The sequence below is a fragment of the Lipotes vexillifer genome, unplaced genomic scaffold (genome assembly GCF_000442215.2).
Source record: "Lipotes vexillifer unplaced genomic scaffold, Lipotes_vexillifer_v1.1 scaffold382, whole genome shotgun sequence".
Taxonomy (NCBI): domain Eukaryota; kingdom Metazoa; phylum Chordata; class Mammalia; order Artiodactyla; family Lipotidae; genus Lipotes; species Lipotes vexillifer.
This window is the reverse complement of record NW_006780611.1, coordinates 5958772-5976088: the sequence shown is the minus strand read 5'-3', so window position 1 is coordinate 5976088 and position 17317 is coordinate 5958772. Positions and strand designations below refer to the sequence as shown.

At 50.3% G+C, this 17317-nt stretch overlaps 1 protein-coding gene across 1 annotated transcript in view; it reads right to left on the bottom strand.

Annotated features, from left to right (window-relative positions):
- Nucleotides 1–10445: 10445 nt before the first annotated feature.
- Nucleotides 10446–17317, bottom strand: part of EFCAB6 (EF-hand calcium binding domain 6) — a 234631-nt gene continuing 227759 nt past the window's right edge. Inside the window, 3 exon segments of the mRNA XM_007454091.1 lie at nt 10446–10568; nt 13141–13287; nt 15974–16158. Of these exon segments, the coding sequence (XP_007454153.1) occupies nt 10446–10568; nt 13141–13287; nt 15974–16158 (455 nt within the window).

The following is a 17317-nucleotide window of genomic DNA, read 5'->3' as shown; positions in this document are numbered from 1 at the left end:
TGATTTCAATTTTCTTAAATTTTCCGAGGCTTGATTTGTGACCCAAGATGTGATCTATCCTGGAGAATGTTCCATGTGCACTTGAGAAGAAAGTATATTCTGCCACTTTTGGGTGGAATGTTCTATAAATATCAATTAGATCTATCTGATCTATTGTGTCATTTAAAGCTTGTGTTTCTTTATTTATTTTCTGTTTGGATGATCTGTCCATTGGTGTAAGTGGGGTGTTAAAGTCCCCTGCTATTATTATGTTACTGTCGATTTCTCCTTTCATGGTTGTTAGCATTTGCCTTATGTACTGAGGTGCTCCTATGTTGGGTGCATACACATTTATAATTGTTATATCTTCTTGGATTGATCCTTTGATCATTATGTAGCGTCACTCCTTATCTCTTGTAACAGTCTTTATTTTAAAGTCTATTTTATCTGATACGAGTATTACTACTCCAGCTTTCTTTTGATTTCCATTTGTATGGAATATCTTTTTCCATCCCTTCACTTTCAGTCTGTATGTGTCCCTAGGTCTGAAGTGGGTCTCTTGTAGACAGCATATATATGGGTCTTGTTTGTGTATCCATTCAGCCAGTCTGTGTTTTTTGGTTGGGGCACTTAATCCATTTACATTCTAGGTTATTATCAATATGTATGTTCCTATTACCATTTTCTTAGTTGTTTTGGGTTTGTTTTGGTGGATCTTTTTCTTCTCTTGTGTTTCCCCACTTAGAGAAGTTTCTTTAGCATTTGTTGTAAAGCTGGTTTGGTGGTGCTGAATTCTCTTAGCTTTTGTTTGTCTGAAAAGCTTTTGACTTCTCCATTGGATCTGAATGAGATCCTTGCTGGGTAGAGTAATCTTGGTTGTAGGTTCTTCTCTTTCATCACTTTAAGTATACCCTGCCACTGCCTTCTGGCCTGTGGAGTTTCCACTGAAAAATCAGCTGACAACCTTATGGGATCCTTTGTATGTTATTTGTTGTTTTTCCCTTGCTGCTTTTAATATTTTTTCTTTGAATTTAATATTTGTTAGTTTGATTAATGTGTGTCTTGGTGTGTTTTTCCTAGGGTTTATCCTGTATGGGACTCTCTGTGCTTCCTGGACTTGGGTGACTATTTCCTTTCCCATGTTAGGGAAGTTTTCAACTATAATCTCTTCAAATATTTTCTCAGACCCTTTCTTTTTCTCTTCTTCTTCTGGGACCCCTATAATTCGCCTGTTGATGCATTTAGTGTTGTCCCAGAGGTCTCTGAGATTGTCTTCAATTCTTTTCATTCTTTTTTCTTTATTCTGCTCCTCAGCAGTTATTTCCACCATTTTGTCTTCCAGCTCACTTATTCGTTCTTCTGCCTCTGTTATTCTGTTATTGATTCCTTCTAGTGTATTTTTCATTTCAGTTATTGTGCTATTCATCTCTGTTTGTTTGTTCTTTAGTTCTTCCAGATCTTTGTTAAACATTTCTTGTATTTTCTCAATCCATGCTTCCATTCTATTTCTGAGATTCTGGATCATCTTTACTATCATCACTCTGAATTATTTTTCAGGTAGATTTCCTATTTCCTCTTCATTTATTTGGTCTTGTAGGTTTTTACCTTGCTCCTTCATCTGTGATATATTTTTTTGCCATCTTATTTATTTATTTATTTTTATGAGTGGGATTGTACTCCTGTTTTACTGTTTGTTTGGCCTGAGGCTTCCAACACTGGAGTTTGTAGGCTGCTGGGTAGAGCTGGGTCTTGGTGTTGAGATGAGGAACTCTGTGAGACCTCACTCCAATGAATATTCCCTGGGGTCTGAGATTCTCTGTTAGTCCAATGGTTCAGACCCAGAGCTCCCATCACAGGAGCTTCCGCCCAAACCCGTGCTCACAAATCAAGATCCCACAAGCCATGTGGGGTGTTAAAAAAATAAAAAGAACAATAAAAAGTAAAACATAATATTAGACTAGGAAACTAACAGATATGTTAGAAAGAATGTAAAAATAAAAACATACATGAATCAACAACAGAAAGGTACATCAGTACCACAATAGTAAAAACGAGGAAGAGGGAAAAGGGGGTGAAAAAAAAAGGAGGGGGGAAAAGACCTTGGCTGTGGAGGGCGGGGTCTAGGCAAGGGTGAGGTATGGGCGGTGGGTGGGGCCAATGCTCAGGACCCACAGGGCTGGAAAAGGCCCTGGGGGCTGTGGGGGGTGGGGCTTAGACTCAAGGAACAGAAGGGGCTCAGGCGTGCCCCCCACCCCTGGTCTCAGGGGGCAGAGCACCTCACCTGGGAGCCCAGCAGGCTCCCCGTGTCCGAATGGGCGGGGCAATCAACCTCTGCTTCTCTCCTGCTCCTCCTGAAGGGCCCCTCCCACAGGGCTCCTCCTGCCTGTCCCCTCTGATCTCCCCAGTCTCCCTCCTATGCCCCCAGGACCCACGCAGCCTGGAGGGGGCTTGGAGGGCAGGTGATCGGCCTGGGAGCTCAGCAGGCTCCCCATGCCCGAGTGGGTGGGGCAATGGCCCTCTGCTCCTCTCGTGCTCTTCCCGGAGAGTCCCTCCCACCTGCCTCTCCTGATCTCCCCAGCCTCAGGGATGCCGATGTTGTCTGGCCTCCACTTCTCCTCCCCCCTTGGTCCCCCTACATCCTACCCATTCATTGTGGGGTTCCTCCCATCTCCTTGGGGGTTAGAGTCCCCACTAGCAGCCAGCAGGCACCCTAGCTGTGGGGAGACTAACTCCTCGTCTTCCCACACCGCCATCTTGACTCCGCCCCTCAGATATATTTTTGGATTGACGACGTATAAATCTTGCTGTGATTTTGATTGGGATTGCATAGAATCTATAGATCAAACTGGAGAGAAGAGATATTTTAACCACATTGAGTCTCACAATTCGTGAAAACCATTTATCTCTCCATTTATTTAGATTTTTGATTTCCCTCATTTATGTTTTGCAGTTTTCATCATACAGATCCTGTACACATTTGGTTAGATTTATATCTAAGTACATAATGGGGGGATATTATACATAGTACTGCTTTTTAAATTCATGTTTTGATTGTTCACTGTGGGTACATAGACATATAATTAACTTTTGTGCACTGACCTTGTCACTCACTTAGTTAGCTTATTTAGCTTGGTGAGTTCTTTGGAATTCAACCATGTCATCTGAAAAGAGAGACAACTTCATTTCTTCCTTCCCATTTTTATTTTTCCTACCTTATTGCACTGGTTAGGACTTTTGGTATGATGTTGAATAAAAGTGATGAGAGAGGACATTCTTGCCTTTCTCCTGATCTTAGGGGAAAACATTCAGTTTCTCACCATTCACTGTAATTTTAGCTATAGTATTTTGTAACTGTTTCTTATTCAGTTAATGAAGTTCCTTTCTGTTCCTAGTTTGCTAAGAGTTTTTTTTATGAAATAGTGCTGAATTTTGTCAAATGCTTTTTCTGCATCTACTAAGATGATCATATGTTTAATACGATAGGTCTAGGTGTGGACTTTATCCTCCTTGGAGTTCATTGAACTTCTTGGATATGCAGATTCATGTTTTTCTTCAAATTTGGGAAAATTTTGGCCATTGTTTCTCCAAACATTCTTTCTGCCCCTTTCTCTCTATCCTCTCCTTCTGGGACTTCCATTGTGTGTATGATACCCTACAAATCTTTGAGGCTGTGTTCATTTTTCTTCTTCAAGAAAGAATTTTGTTCTTCCTTTATTTATTTATTTATTTCTGTTCTTCAGACTGGATAATCTCAATTCACCCATATTCAAGTTTTCTGATTCTTTCTTCTGCATCTTCAAATTTTCTGTTAAACTCTTCTAGGGAGTGTTAAATTTCAGTTAAACTTTTCAAACTCGGGAATTTCTTTTTGGTTCTTTTTAATCCTTTTGATCTGCTTATTTAATACTTTTAATATCCTCTGTTTGGTGAGATATTGTTCTTGTACTTTCTTTTTGTTCTTTAGACATGGGTTCCTTTGGATATTTGAATATATTTAAAAGAGCTGATTTAAAGTTTTTGTCTACTAAGTCCAATATCTGGGCTTCCTCTGGGGCAGTTTTCTTTGATTACCTTTTTTCCCCTGTGTATGGCCCATACTTGCATGTTTCTTGGTATGTCTTATAATTTTTTGTTAAACACTGGTCATTTAAAATAATGTACTATTAGCAACTTTGGAAATAAGATTCTCCTCCTTCAAAGGTTTACTGTTGTTGCTGCTTATTGTGGTTGTTTATTTAGTGACTTCTCTGAAATAATTCTGTAAAGTTTGTAGTCTTTGTCATGTGTGGCCATTGAAATCTTTTCTCAGGTAGCTTAACGGTTAGCTAATCATTAGGCAGAGATTTCCTTAAACACTTGGAACCAGTAAGTCTCCCAATCTGCTGCTGAGCTCTGTGTGCATTTTGAATCATGCCTTCAACACTCAGGTAGACAGTTGACAACTCTGCTATAGCCTTGATTTCCTGCTTGTGCAGAGCCTTAAGGTCAGCTAGAGAAGACAGCTTAGGGCTTTCTCATGTCTTTTCTGAGCAAGCACACATCCCTGGGCATGTGCCCAGCCCTACACACATACGTGGCCTTCTAGATTCCCAGGAATATCTTGGGAACTTTCCAAACCCTCTTATTCCTCAGCTTTTCATTTTAAGCATTCTGTGTAGTCTATTGGTTACCCCAGCTGTTATCTACTGCCTCAAGCAGCCACAAAGTTAAAACATTTGTGTGTAATTTTTTTTTGACAAACGTCACCTCCCCTACTCTGGGGGAAATGTTTTTTCATACCTGTAACTGTGCAGTCTCTGAGTCAGTTCACATACAGACAGTCTTGCAAATGAGGTCTCCCAGGGAATCACTAGGCAGGTCAAATAATGATAATTCTTTGGGAATGAGGCTTTGAAAGAGCTCCAGCTCTATTCTGCTCCCTCCCATGACTGCCACTCTGCACTGAGAGAGCTGTTATTTCTCAAGGCTACTGTGGAGCTGGAGGTGGCTGATTGGGCTAGGGCAAGTTAAAATGCCACAAAGTCTTGCTGTCCTTGCTAGGTTTCAGCTGCTTTTCTTGAATAAATGTTCCCTGGGTTCTTAAGTTCTAGAATTCTGAAAAAGTTGATTCTAACAATTTGGAGGAGAGAGGTGTCAGAGGTCCTCATTCTTCTAATGTCGCCTCTATGATTCCATCTTATCTCCTGTATTGACTTATTAACTTTTGAAAGTATATATAACTTTTAACTTTTAAAACTCTCCCTCCCTCCCTCCCTCTCTCTCTCTCATATGCATATGAGAATCTTATGTATATAAAGGAATCTTGCCTGGTCCAATAAGCTTCTTTTCTCTGTAGTTTAGGGTCTTTCACTAATTTGGAAAAATTCTCAGCCATTATTTATTCAAATATTTCTTCTGCCCCATGTTCTCTTTCTTCTTCTTAGTTTCCAATTATGTATATGTTAGACCATTTTATATTGTCCCACATCTCTCTGATATTTTGTTATTTTTCCCATTCGTTCTTCTTTTTGCATTTCACTTGGGGTACATGTTATTAATCTACCTTCAAGGTCACTCATTCTTTCCTTGTGTAAGTCTACTGATGTGTCTGTCAAAGGCAATCATTATCTTTTTTTTATTGTTTTTCATTTCTAAGATTTCAATTTGATTCTTACAGTTTCCACCTCTCTGCTGAAACTTCCTGTCTGATTATATGTGTTGTCTACTTTTTCCGCTAGCGCTTTAACATACAAATTTATTATTTTAAATTTCTTTTCTGATCGTTTAAAATCTGTGCCAAATCTGAGTCTCATTCTTTATTCTTTTTTTGTGGTGCACGGGCCTCTCACTGTTGTGGCCTCTCCCGTTGCGGAGCACAGGCTCCGGACGCGCAGGCCCAGTGGCCATGGCTCACGGGCCCAGCCGCTCCGCGGCATGTGGGACCCTCCAGGACCGGGGCACGAACCCGTGTCCCCTGCATCAGCAGGTGGACTCTCAACCATTGTGCCACCAGGGAAGCCCTCGTGTCTCATTCTGATGACTGCTTTGTCTCTTCACTGTTTATTATTTTTTTCTTTTAATTGCCCTTTGGTATGTCTCATAATTTTTTATTGAAAGCTGGACATTTGTATAGCAGAGGTCAACAAACATTTTCTGTAGAAAGTCAGACGGAAAATATTTTAGGCTTTGTGGGCTACACACAGTCTGTCGATTCTTGTCCTTCTTGCTCTTGTTCTCTTTCTCCTCCTCCAACCTTTTAAAATTGTGAAAATCATTCTGAGCTCATAGACTGTATGAACATAAGCCACAGGCCCTATTTGGTCCACTGGTTGTGATTTGCTAACCTCTGATACAATAGAACAGTAGATGCTGAGGTAAGTATTTTTTATGCTTGGAGAAGAATATGTCTTTCTTTCTGTTAGGGCTTTAGTGTGGGGCTTGGGTTGATCTTGTCAGGAGTTGGGCTGCATTGAATTTTGCTCGCAGCTTGCCTTTGGGTCTTCCTTTGTGCTGCTCCCTGGAGCGATGGGTTCCTGTGGCTCTCCTAGCTGTTTCACCTTTCATTTTATTTGATGATTGTTGGTGTGATGGTGGAGGATGGGGTGGGGTCTTCTCTGAGGTTCTGATTCGGCCTTGCATACTGTGAGCCTTCATGAGTGCCCTGCCCCTCCTACAGATGTAATACAGGGCTTAGCATATATTTCTGCCCTGTCCACCTCCAGGAGTAGGGCTTGTTCTGACCCCTCGCCTGCACTGGGTTCTGACCGGTGCCCTCAGGCTATGGTTTTGCTGTCCTTTTCTCTGCATATGGAGCTTTCTGCTCCCTTCGAGGGATGGGGAGATGGGTTCTGGCAGAGTTTCAGCAGTGGCTGCTGGTACCCTCTTCCGGCCACACCGCTGCGGGGACAGGGACAGAGGAAGCTTCCTCTGGATCCTCCCTGATCTCTGTGAGCACTTGGTGAGGTTCCCGGAGGATGCAAACTCCTCTGTGTCAGAGCCCAGAGAGCCTTCACATTCTCAGGCTAGCCCACATTTGGTTTTGAGCAATCTGTTAAAAATGTCCAGCTGAATCCTCTTACTAGCTTATATGGTATTCTGTGATGTCTATCCCATGTTAAAAATGTCCAGCTGAATCCTCTTACTAGCTTATATGGTATTCTGTGATGTCTATCCCATGTTAAAAATGTCCAGCTGAATCCTCTTACTAGCTTATATGGTATTCTGTGATGTCTATCCCATGTTAAAAATGTCCAGCTGAATCCTCTTACTAGCTTACATGGTATTCTGTGATGTCTATCCCAGGTAAGCAAATGCTTGGGTCTTGTTTCTCCCTGCAGGCACCTATCTCTAGACTTCAGTGAATTGTTTGCGCTGAGCTCCATTCTCAGGTGGGTTTAAGAAAAGTTGTTAACTTGTATTTTGTCCAGCTTTTCTCTTCTGATACAGGTGGGAGTGACGCTCTTTCCAGCTCTCTGCATCTCAAAGCCCAAAACCACAGGTGCTTGCTTCTCAAACCTCTGTTGTGTCATGCTTGCTAATAGCTCATTGTCCAAAACAAGTCACGTGGCTGAGTGTGGATTCAAGCACTGGGGAAATAGACATTATTTAGCAACAGGAACTTCAAGGTCAAAAGCAAGGGACATGGATACATGATGGGGAGACAAATAGGGCCATTTGCTTTAACATGAGTTCTACTGGGGTGGAAAAATGGGCACTCAGTTCTTTCCACACAGTAGGATCCAGAAGGGCTGTTGCTCCCAGCTGGGCCTGGCTCTGGGAAGGCTGCCCACCTGAAGACACCTGATCGGGATACAAGGGCCCAGGAAAGAGCAGAGGGAGGGGACGGGTGGTCCCGGCTGGGAGCACCGTACTGCCTTTGGGAAATGGCCCAGCCCTCTTGGCCTCCCAGGATTGACTCTGAGGGCACTCAGCTGAAACCCTCCCTCAACCCCTTGCTGAAATTCTGTCCCGAAGTCCAGCTCTAGGCGTAGGGCCAGGGCTCTTTGGATTCCCATACCTAGGGCTCCCCCCATCAGCCCTGACCTCCTCTCTTTTGATTGTCTCCGACCTACCTTGTTGGGGGTTCTAGGAGACAGGTTTGGGTTTGACTCGTGCGGCTGGGCACAGACCGACTGGTGGACGAGCCCGAGGGAAGCGGGGTTACCTTCATTTTGCAGATGTGGAAATGGAGGCTCAGCCAGAGAGGGAAGATGCACAGGGACCAGGGGATGAACAGGGGGCAGCTGGACACCCTGATCCTCAGTCCAGCCCTGCTCTCTTGACTCAAGCTTGAAAGGGCCGGGCATTGGGAAAGCAGCTGCCCCACCTCTTCTGGGGTTAAGGGAGAGGGTGGCTAACAGCCCACTCGCCTGCAGCCCTCAGCTCGGAAGCTCTGCTAACTCCGAGAGAAAACCCCACTGCAGAGCCAAACTCTTTCCACGTGTGGGCCTCACAATGTCCTCTGAGAGGGGGTTGTGATTGCCCATTTTACAGATGTGGAAAGTGAGACTCAGAGGGGTGAAATGACTTGGCTGAGTGTCATGGTAGAGCTGGAACTGGAACCCCATCTCACTGACACCAAAACTACTCTGAGAATGTTTCAGGACTCAGTTGTGACCCCACTGAGTCCTGCTTCTGTGTCAGGATGAGCCACTTGCCTCTTGAGCCCCTTCTTGACCTGGAGGCCCCCTAAGTCCCTCAACGACAGACCCACAGGCTGCTGACCAGCATCAGACAAAATACGCAGCTCAGCCTAGGGAAGTCAGGAAGGCTTCCTGTAAGAGGCAGCTCTGCACTGAGTTTTGAAGGACAAGTTAGCATTCCCTGAGGAGCAGGTGCACAGTGTGAGCGGCATCTCAAGAAGGTTGAAGCCAGGCACACGGGGTGGGGGCTGGGCACACAGGCGGGGCCCCGAATGCTGGGGCAGGGCACAAGGGCAGGGCATCCTCCCACCCCCGCCCCTTAGAAAGAAGAGCTGCTGGGGCCGAGGGCGTTCCTGTTCCACAGCACCGACTTGGGGCCAGCAGGGACCGCGGCCCCTCCCTCCCTCCTCCCTGAACTCAGGCTGCCCTCAGGGCAACCCCTCCCCCTTCGCCCCCCCACAGTGGGCATCTTCATCCTCTGAGCCTCCTCCAGGGCCCCCAGGTTCTCTGGGATCTGGCGGCCTCCGCAGTCCTGGCCCAGCCAGACCTCCTCAGCCTGGTCCCCGATGCCCCCCTGCCGGGCTGGGGGGGTGCCTGGCTGAGGGGCAGGAAGCAAGGAGCCATCTCCTCACTCCTCAGGCACCCCAGAGGGCGTCCTTCCCTCCTCCACCTGGGCCTCGGGGTCTCCATCTCTCCACTGGGGACGGAGACCCCACCCGGCCCGCTGGAGTGGCTGTGCAGCCAGCAGGGCTCACAGGAGGTCAGCTCTGGTCTGGCTTCCTAAGAGCTCCTGTGGTTTCCGGTTGAACATTTGACTCCTTCCCCGGTCAGCAGCCGTGTCTGTGTCCCGTGGGAGCAGGGAAAGGAGGAGGCGTGGCCATGGCAGTGACGGCCACAGGAAGGGCGAGGAGAAGCCAAGGCCGCTGCCCAGGCCCTGGGGAAGCTGCCGTCCGGTGGCTGGGGCCGCGGCGGGCGCTGGCCGGGCGTCCCTCTGAGGGACGTGAGGTCCGCTGGCCGTGTGCTGCTCGTGTGTTGCTCAGGGTGACAGTGGAGGCTCCTTGCCCCCACCCCTCCCTGACAGCCCGGGGTCACACAGCTCAGGGGCAGCTCTCTTGCCTGCCTCTCCTGTTCCTTCCAGAGCCTTCCAGGAGGCAGCAAACTGTCTCCCTTCCGTCTTCTTCATGATGGGTGGAAAGGACTGCGGCGATTTAAAACTTCTCTCAGCTTGTCGCACCCTGTCGTGTCCAAGCAAGAGTCCCTCCCGAAATGGGCGCTGGCGGGTGGCTCCAATCAGCTGTCAGCTCAGCCGGGCCCCGGAAGGGCTGAGCCGCCAAAGAACACATGGGGCCTGACTTAGATGCTGGCCGCTCCTCCGTGCCTGTGTGCCTGTGTCCCCAGGGGCAGAGAGGCGGCCCTGTGGACAAGCCCAGCAGGGGCACAGATGTGACCCAGGTGGAGGAAATGCTGTGGCGTCCCTGAGGCACCCAGCACGCTCTTATGAATAAAACCTTCAGAAATTCTGAGTTTTGAAGTTTATTGTTGGTGGTTCTTTTAAAGTCTCAAGCATCATTCTTACAGAGACTAACATTTTAATTTGCTCAAACTAACGAGGGTCCCGAGGCTCAGCAGGGCAGCCCCGAGGCCCTCTGGAAGGCCACTGATGATGCTAGAGCCCAGCGCTGGGCCTGGGATGACCTCGGAAAGACGCAGGCCGGGCACGGGTGTGGGCTCTGTTTTGGGGACACTCCGGAAGTTCGTGAGACGCCCCGATGGTAGATCTTACTAGTCTCGGGGACAGGCCCTGCAGCCCCCGTCTGCCCACGCTGGGCTCGCAGAGCTGGCCCCCTACTGAAGGAAGGCCTGGAGGAAGTCGTTGCAGGCGAGTTTTGAAGACAGCGTCTTGTCATAATACTCCAGGCTGTGGAAGAAGTCCTCCTCGGAGAGGCTGGCGCTATACTGCCTCAGGACCTGCAGGAGAGGCGGGGAGCCCCTGCTGGTCTCGGAGCCACTCAGGAGGCGTGCGCTCACCTCTCCCCCCGTCCCGAACCTGGTCGCCCACCTCCAGAGCTGCCCCCAGCAGCTCTCTCTCCCGCTTCCCTTCTCCCCAGCCCTCTTCTCTGCCTCCCATACCCCCACCAACAGGGCAGCCCCGTCCAGCAACACGGATGCGGGACACGAAGACCCCTGGACTTCTCTTTAGATGGGAGCCACTGGGGTTCCCCACCCCTAGCCGGCCCTCCCACAACCGCCTCCCCGAAGGGTACTGAGGCTGGTCAGCTTGGAGGATGAGGAGGATGGACGGAGAGGAGGGGACTGGAGGGGAGACCTGGCCACAGGGCCATAGCTAGGGTGGGGCCTCGGGGTGCGGCCCACCTGGGGAGGAGGGCAGGCCCGCAGGTGCAGGGTGCAGGGAGTCGTCACGACCCAACAGTAATACAGCGCGTGGCAGAGCCTGCTATTACCCAACCAATACCCATTGCCCTTTCCCCTTCTGTTATCAGAACCCTGATTTTCTTCCAGGCTGCTGGGATCCACCTAAAAAAGGCGACATTTCTTAGCTTCTCTTATAGCCAGTTAAAACTCACTGAGAGTGTTATGCGGGACTTCTGGGAAGTCTCTAAAGAAGAAGGGCATGCCCTCTTTCTCTCTTTTCTGCTGCCTGGAATGTGAAAGTGATGCTGGGGCTTTAGCAGCCATCTTGGGCCATGTGGCGACCTTGAGGCAGGAAGTCAGGTGTTGAGGATGTGGCAGAAAAAAATACAGATGTCCCCGATGACTGTCCGGTCACCACGCCAGCTCTGGACTTCCTACCTCTGGGATTCTTTTATGTGAGAGAGAAATAAACTTCTACCATGTTTAAGGTGCTGTTATTTTTTTTCTCACCTCTGTTATGTGCAACTGAGACAAATTTTAATAGATAGATACCCTATTAGATAAATATAAAGATTAGGATATACATTTCCCGTCTATGTTTTGTGTTATAATTTGTTTCTCAGAGGGGGCTAGAAAGTGGGGCTAGAAGAGCCCGACGTTCCTCTGGGGTCGGCAGGACAGGCCCGGGACCATGGGGCTGAGGTCATCTGGCCTGGCTATGGGGCTGATGGGCTGAGAGCAGAAAAGGCGACTGAGCCTGGGTGTCCAGAGGGTCCCAGCACCCATCTGGTCTCGGGCTCTGGCTCTGCTGAGGGCAACGTCTCCGTTTCTATTGCCCTCTCCCTGCTGTCACCCACCCCGAATTCCTGGGAAGTTACCTGAAGAGGAGATTAACAGAAGCTCACCCGCTTCCTTCCCTGCTCTGGCTGAGAATTTTACTTGCCCCCAAAGTAAAGACAAACGCTGTGAGCTGGCTGCCACTGTGGGGCACGGAGGCTCCCGCCCAGCGACAGGCCTGGCCCCCGCCCACCGTGAGCAGCACTGTGTCTCTAGGGGGCCCCTCGCCCTCCAGCGCCTTGCACGAGGCCCTTGAGAATGCAGCCCCGCCAGGCCCTCCTACTGCGGTTCATCTTCCTGCATTATTATTTAAGAAAAGCTTTTTTACTTAAAAAACTTTTTTCTAGCTGTTGAGCACAGGTAAGTCTAAGGAGTACACTTTCTGTAAGTGCGTTCTGAGGCCGTAACCCCTTCTCTCTGTGATGTCTTGATTTTTAATCTAATGTTCTAGACCTCAATGATTTTCTGAACCTCAGTGGCCGGGGTGGGGATGCAGAGAGGAGAGGAAAGGGGGGTCAAGAAACTGCCAACCCGAGGAGTTCTACGGTATTCTGAACGCGGGAGTTTTAAGTCACCCTCGAGGGCGGCCCGCCTCTTTCCTCAGGGAGAAGCGCTCCCAAGGTTCTGCAGGGTAAAGTCAAGCCAAGAGGTTCCGCTCCAGAGGGGCGGCTGCGGCGGGCGAGGCGCTCCCTCCAGACCACCTTCCTCTGTGGATGCTGGACTTTCGCGGGGCAGGAAAGGCACCAGGGTTCAGGCTCCGTCGGGAGAGCTGCTTAGCAAACCGTGTGGTGCGCGGTGGGCAGCCCCTCCACGTGGGGGCAGCTGCAGGAGAGGGGAGGGCTGACCCCGGGGCTCCTGTGAGGCAGGGCTGGGGTCTGTGGGCCCTGAGTCGGGCACCTGGGACCCCGCCTCGGTCCCCCGATGCTGTCATTCTGCTCTGTGACCCTGCCGGCTCCCCCACATAAAGACCTGGGACGGGGGCTGGGGAGGAGGCCTGGCCTGGCGCAGGGTGGAGTGCAGCCAGGGCTCTGAGGAGACGCAGCAGCTGTCGTGCTGCCCCAAGGGCAGCAGCACTCAGGTGTTGGCACCGGGACGTCCCTGCAGGGTTCTGGAAACCTGCAGGGAGAAGAGCCTGGGGTCTGCAGCACAGGGACACATGCACTCGGCCCTTGACAACCTGGGGGAACCGAGGAAGTGAGGTCTGGGACAGCTGCCCACACCTGGGCCTTTCGCTGTGGGGTGGCGGGTCCTTTCTGGAGGTTTTCTGGCCACTGGCATTTGGCAACTGCTTCCTGGTCAGAGGTCACAGCCGCACAAGAGCTGTGCTCACCTTCCTGAAATCAGCCACGCTTAAAAGCCCCGTCCTTCCCTCGTCGTAGGCACGCGCGTGCCGCATCGGCCTCCAGCAGTGCACAATTTTGGGTTGAATCCGCAGCAGAGCGGAGTAAAAGCAAGAAGTCTCAGCACCACCTTCTTTCTGGGAAAAGAACCAAAAACCACGAGGAGGTAAGAAAGGAGCTTTCGGGTGGGAAGGATGGAGCGGACAGGCCATGGCCCGAGGGGAGGGAGGCGGGCTGCCAGCTCCCGTCTGGGCCCCCTGCTCACTCCGCACCCCACGCTCCCAGCTAGGATGGAGTCGGCAAGCGCGCATTGCAAGTGTCGGTGGGCTGATCACAAACAGCATCGCCTGTGCACCTCCTTCCCCTCCTCCCCCACCCTGGGAGGAAGGTAGGTCTCCACGTCCCCATTTCCTGGATTGGGAAATGGAGGCTCAGGGAGGCTCCGCTTGACACCGACACCTGCCAGGCTGCCTCCCAGGGAGCCCCTCCCCATGTACTTGAGGGGAGAGCCAGGCAGATAACCGGCCAATTTCAAAATAGTCTGAGGGAAAAGAGATTCAGCTGGGGTCTTCTAGTACGTTCTTATAATGAACAGAGTTTTTTAAAAAATCACAAGGTTGTAATTATATTTAGCAATTAGACAGTACACTACACTATGATTATTTCATTTAGATGCTATTTATTAGATTGGAAACAAGATATTTTAGCACGCTTTAGCCCCAAAGCACGTCTGAATATCACAGAGGTGGACTTTAGGCAGTAATGTGTAACACATTTGGGGAAAGTTTAATTTTTTTTTTTTTTTTTGCGGTACGCGGGCCTCTCACTGCTGTGGCCTCTCCCGTTGTGGAGCACAGGCTCCGGACGCGCAGGCTCAGCGGCCATGGCTCATGGGCCCAGCCACTCCGCGGCATGTGGGATCTTCCTGGACCGGGGCACGAACCCGTGTGCCCTGCATCGGCAGGTGGACTCTCAACCACTGTGCCACCCGGGAAGCCCCGGGAAAGTTTAATTTTTAACATGGCACTACATGAAACAAATTAGCACAAAGTTAAATTGCTTTCAATTTTTGTATCATTTAGCACGTATGATAGAAACCAGATACCCTATAGCTTCGTTAGCTGCCAATTTATCCAATCAGCTGGTCGGCATGCACGGAACAGAAGGGATTGTAGGCGCACTTGCCCTTCCCACACCCAAGCTTGGCCTGAGAAAGGGTTTCCCATCCCAGCCCTGTACACCAACCCACCCAGAAGTCCTCTAGAAGAGCCCCCAAAAGCAAAGCCCCAGCTCACTTCCACAGAGGGTGTCTCTGCTGTCAAAGTTGTAGAAAGCCCCCAAAGCACTAGAAAAGGCAATGGCCCTTTCAGCTACTCTGCCGGCAGACAGTTGGCATGGTGGGGCCTGGACAGCCTTCAGAGGGGACGGGGACTGGCACGGGGACCAGGCAGGGGCAGGGGCAGGCCCTGGCCACATTCTGTCCTGGGAAAGGCTCCCGGGGAGTCTCACCACCTTGTCAGTCATGCCCAGGATGCAAGACAGGACTAGCCTAAGCCACAGAGCGGAGGCTGTGGTCACGTCTGGGTGAAAGACCGGAGTTGCGGTGCGAGGCAGCGGCACACGGAGGCGAGCTGGGACATCTGCCCAGGGGCTCAGCACGCCTCCCCTCATTTACAGAAGGGGGAGCTGAGGCCGGGAGAGGTGGAGGAAGGCCAGAGCTGGCGGGGAGGGCCTTGAAGGCTGTGCGGTCTCCATGGTTCTCCAGCTATGTTCCTGTGTCCCCTGACCACCCACCAAGGACAGTGTTTTCTCCACTCACAGAAAAGCTGAGCTAGAGGAAGAATTGTTTTAGGGTTAAGTTTTACGCCTTTGATGCTACCTCTTGCTTGGCTAAACTAGAAACTATGCTAAGATGGGGCCCGATTTAGCACAAAATGACAAACTCGGCTGCATGGCAAGTTTCTGCTATGGAATCCACTGTTTGCTGGGCTAAGCCGCCAGCAGTCTTAAGCCGCCACCTATGCTGTCAGGTCTGCCCCACACCTCTGGTCCCCGCAGCTGAGTCCTACGGCAGCTGGCGTCAGCTGTGTTTGCTCCCAGGTCGACGAGGCCGGTTGTACTTGTTTAGTTCAATGGAACTGAATTCAGCGCTAGAGACGATGGAATATGAGTGTGAAAAAGCCTTTTTCCACTTCATGCTGTGGAAAGACTCGAGAGAGGTGAGTCCGTGGAGAGTGTGGTTGAAGTGGGTGTGGGTGAGAATCATAAAATTACAAACGATTAAGAAAAAAGGTAAAAATCTAGGGCACAGGCCCTCCAGTTGCCATTTAAGCATCTTTAGGGTCCCATTCCTCTTCAAGGAAACAAGAAGAGAACTGCAGACAATGCATCACGGGTGTAGTTTACGCAAGAAAGAGAAAGGGTCTCCGACTGGCCGCCCATACCGGGAGCAAGGCCAGCCCGTCTCAGACGGTTGATGAGTGAACCGGCGGTTATGTGTAAGTTACAGGCGCTCCCCTTTGCTGTGGTCCCACCCCACTTGCCTCTCCAGTGAACTGACCGAGACCCCCCGCTCCTGGTGGCCATGTGAGCCGCTGACACCCTTCCCGACGGTCGCCGCACAGAGGTGCCCGTGGGCATGTGCCACCCAGCTAGTTTGAGAACCTGGGATCCAGGCTGCTGGTTCCCAGTCTGGGGTCTCCAGGACCTTATGGGGCCACCGCTTGTATGAAGTGAGACAATGGGATTTAGGCGGAACTGAGAAAAGTGAAAGAAGCCCGTGCAGCCCCAGCCCCACCCCTTTCCTCTGGACGATTCACGTACCATTTTATTCACCGTCTGGATTTTCATTCTCTGCATCAGCGAGGTTTCCCTTGCTTTTAACAGGAGGACGCAGCTCTGAATGAAGTTGCAATAAGCAAACCTCCCGTTGTTCTTTAAGTCGTACTTGACGATGAGCTGCCGGCACTCATCTCTGTTTACGTCCAGGTTGAATTTCTCCACGAGAGCTAAAGGCAAACATGTCAGTTCAGTTGGTGGCGGGTGGTTCACTCATTCGTTTGATCACGCCTTCATTCGCTCACTCATCACTGGCTGAGACGCCCTGTGCTTGCTTCACAGGCCCATGGTTGGTGGCTGGACAGATGTGGAAACACACAGGCACGCGACGAGGTAAGTGCGGCAAGGAGGGAGGGGACCCGCGTCCTGCTGGGCCCCCTCAGTCCTGGCTTTGCCTGCCGGCCCGGCTTTGCACGATCACCGTCGCTGTGGTCACAGCAGTACAGACACGACACCGTGGGGCTTACGAACGCAGGCAGGGTGAAGGCAGAGGGATGGTCCCAGCAGACGGGAGTCGGGGCAGAGCCGGGCAGGAGGGGAGAAGGGAAGGTTCCACGTGCTGGGGTTGAGTCTGGCAGGGGCCCGACTGGGGGTCAGGGATTCAGACTTGGCCCCCGAGCAAGCATTTTCCAACTGTGTTTCCAAGATATGCTCTCAAGGGTCTTCCAGGCTACACCAATTTATGCATTTTGAGTTTTCATTTTAATGATCTAAAATGTGTATTCTGGAATACATGGACCTCCCGGAAGAGACAACCGCCATGCGACTTGAGGGTTTGTGTCTGGCTTTCTGACTAGGGTCACGTCGATGCCACACTGGGGAGTCCTCCTGGCTGCCCTGAGGTGGCAATGTCAGGATGTCAACACCCCCTTACTTTGCACTAATACATGTGCTCAGTCTTTTACTAGGTAAACAGCCGAAGCTTCTCTTGGAGTCACAGCTCGTAACTGGAAGAGAGGTAGGATAAGGATTTTAGTTTAAGCTGAATAAGCTGAGACTTCCACTGGACATCACGAAGGCAACAAAATTTCTGGGAGTGGAACACTGTGCTGCACTAACTGTTGAGGTTAGTGAGGAAAACCAGTGGATGTGGAATTTATAGACATGATGTCTTCAAACCAGCGCAGCGCAGAAGACGCTGCTGCGCTTGTGCAAACAGGTTTTTTTGCCTTTGCACAGAGGAAAGCAGTAGGAGGGCATGGTGCACCCAGGACATGGGCGGGGGGACCCAAGGGAATGGCCACTAGATGCCAACTTGCAGAAGGCCATCCAACACGTACAGAAAATACAGAATGACTTCTGAAAATTAATCAGTGTTTGTTTTTTCAG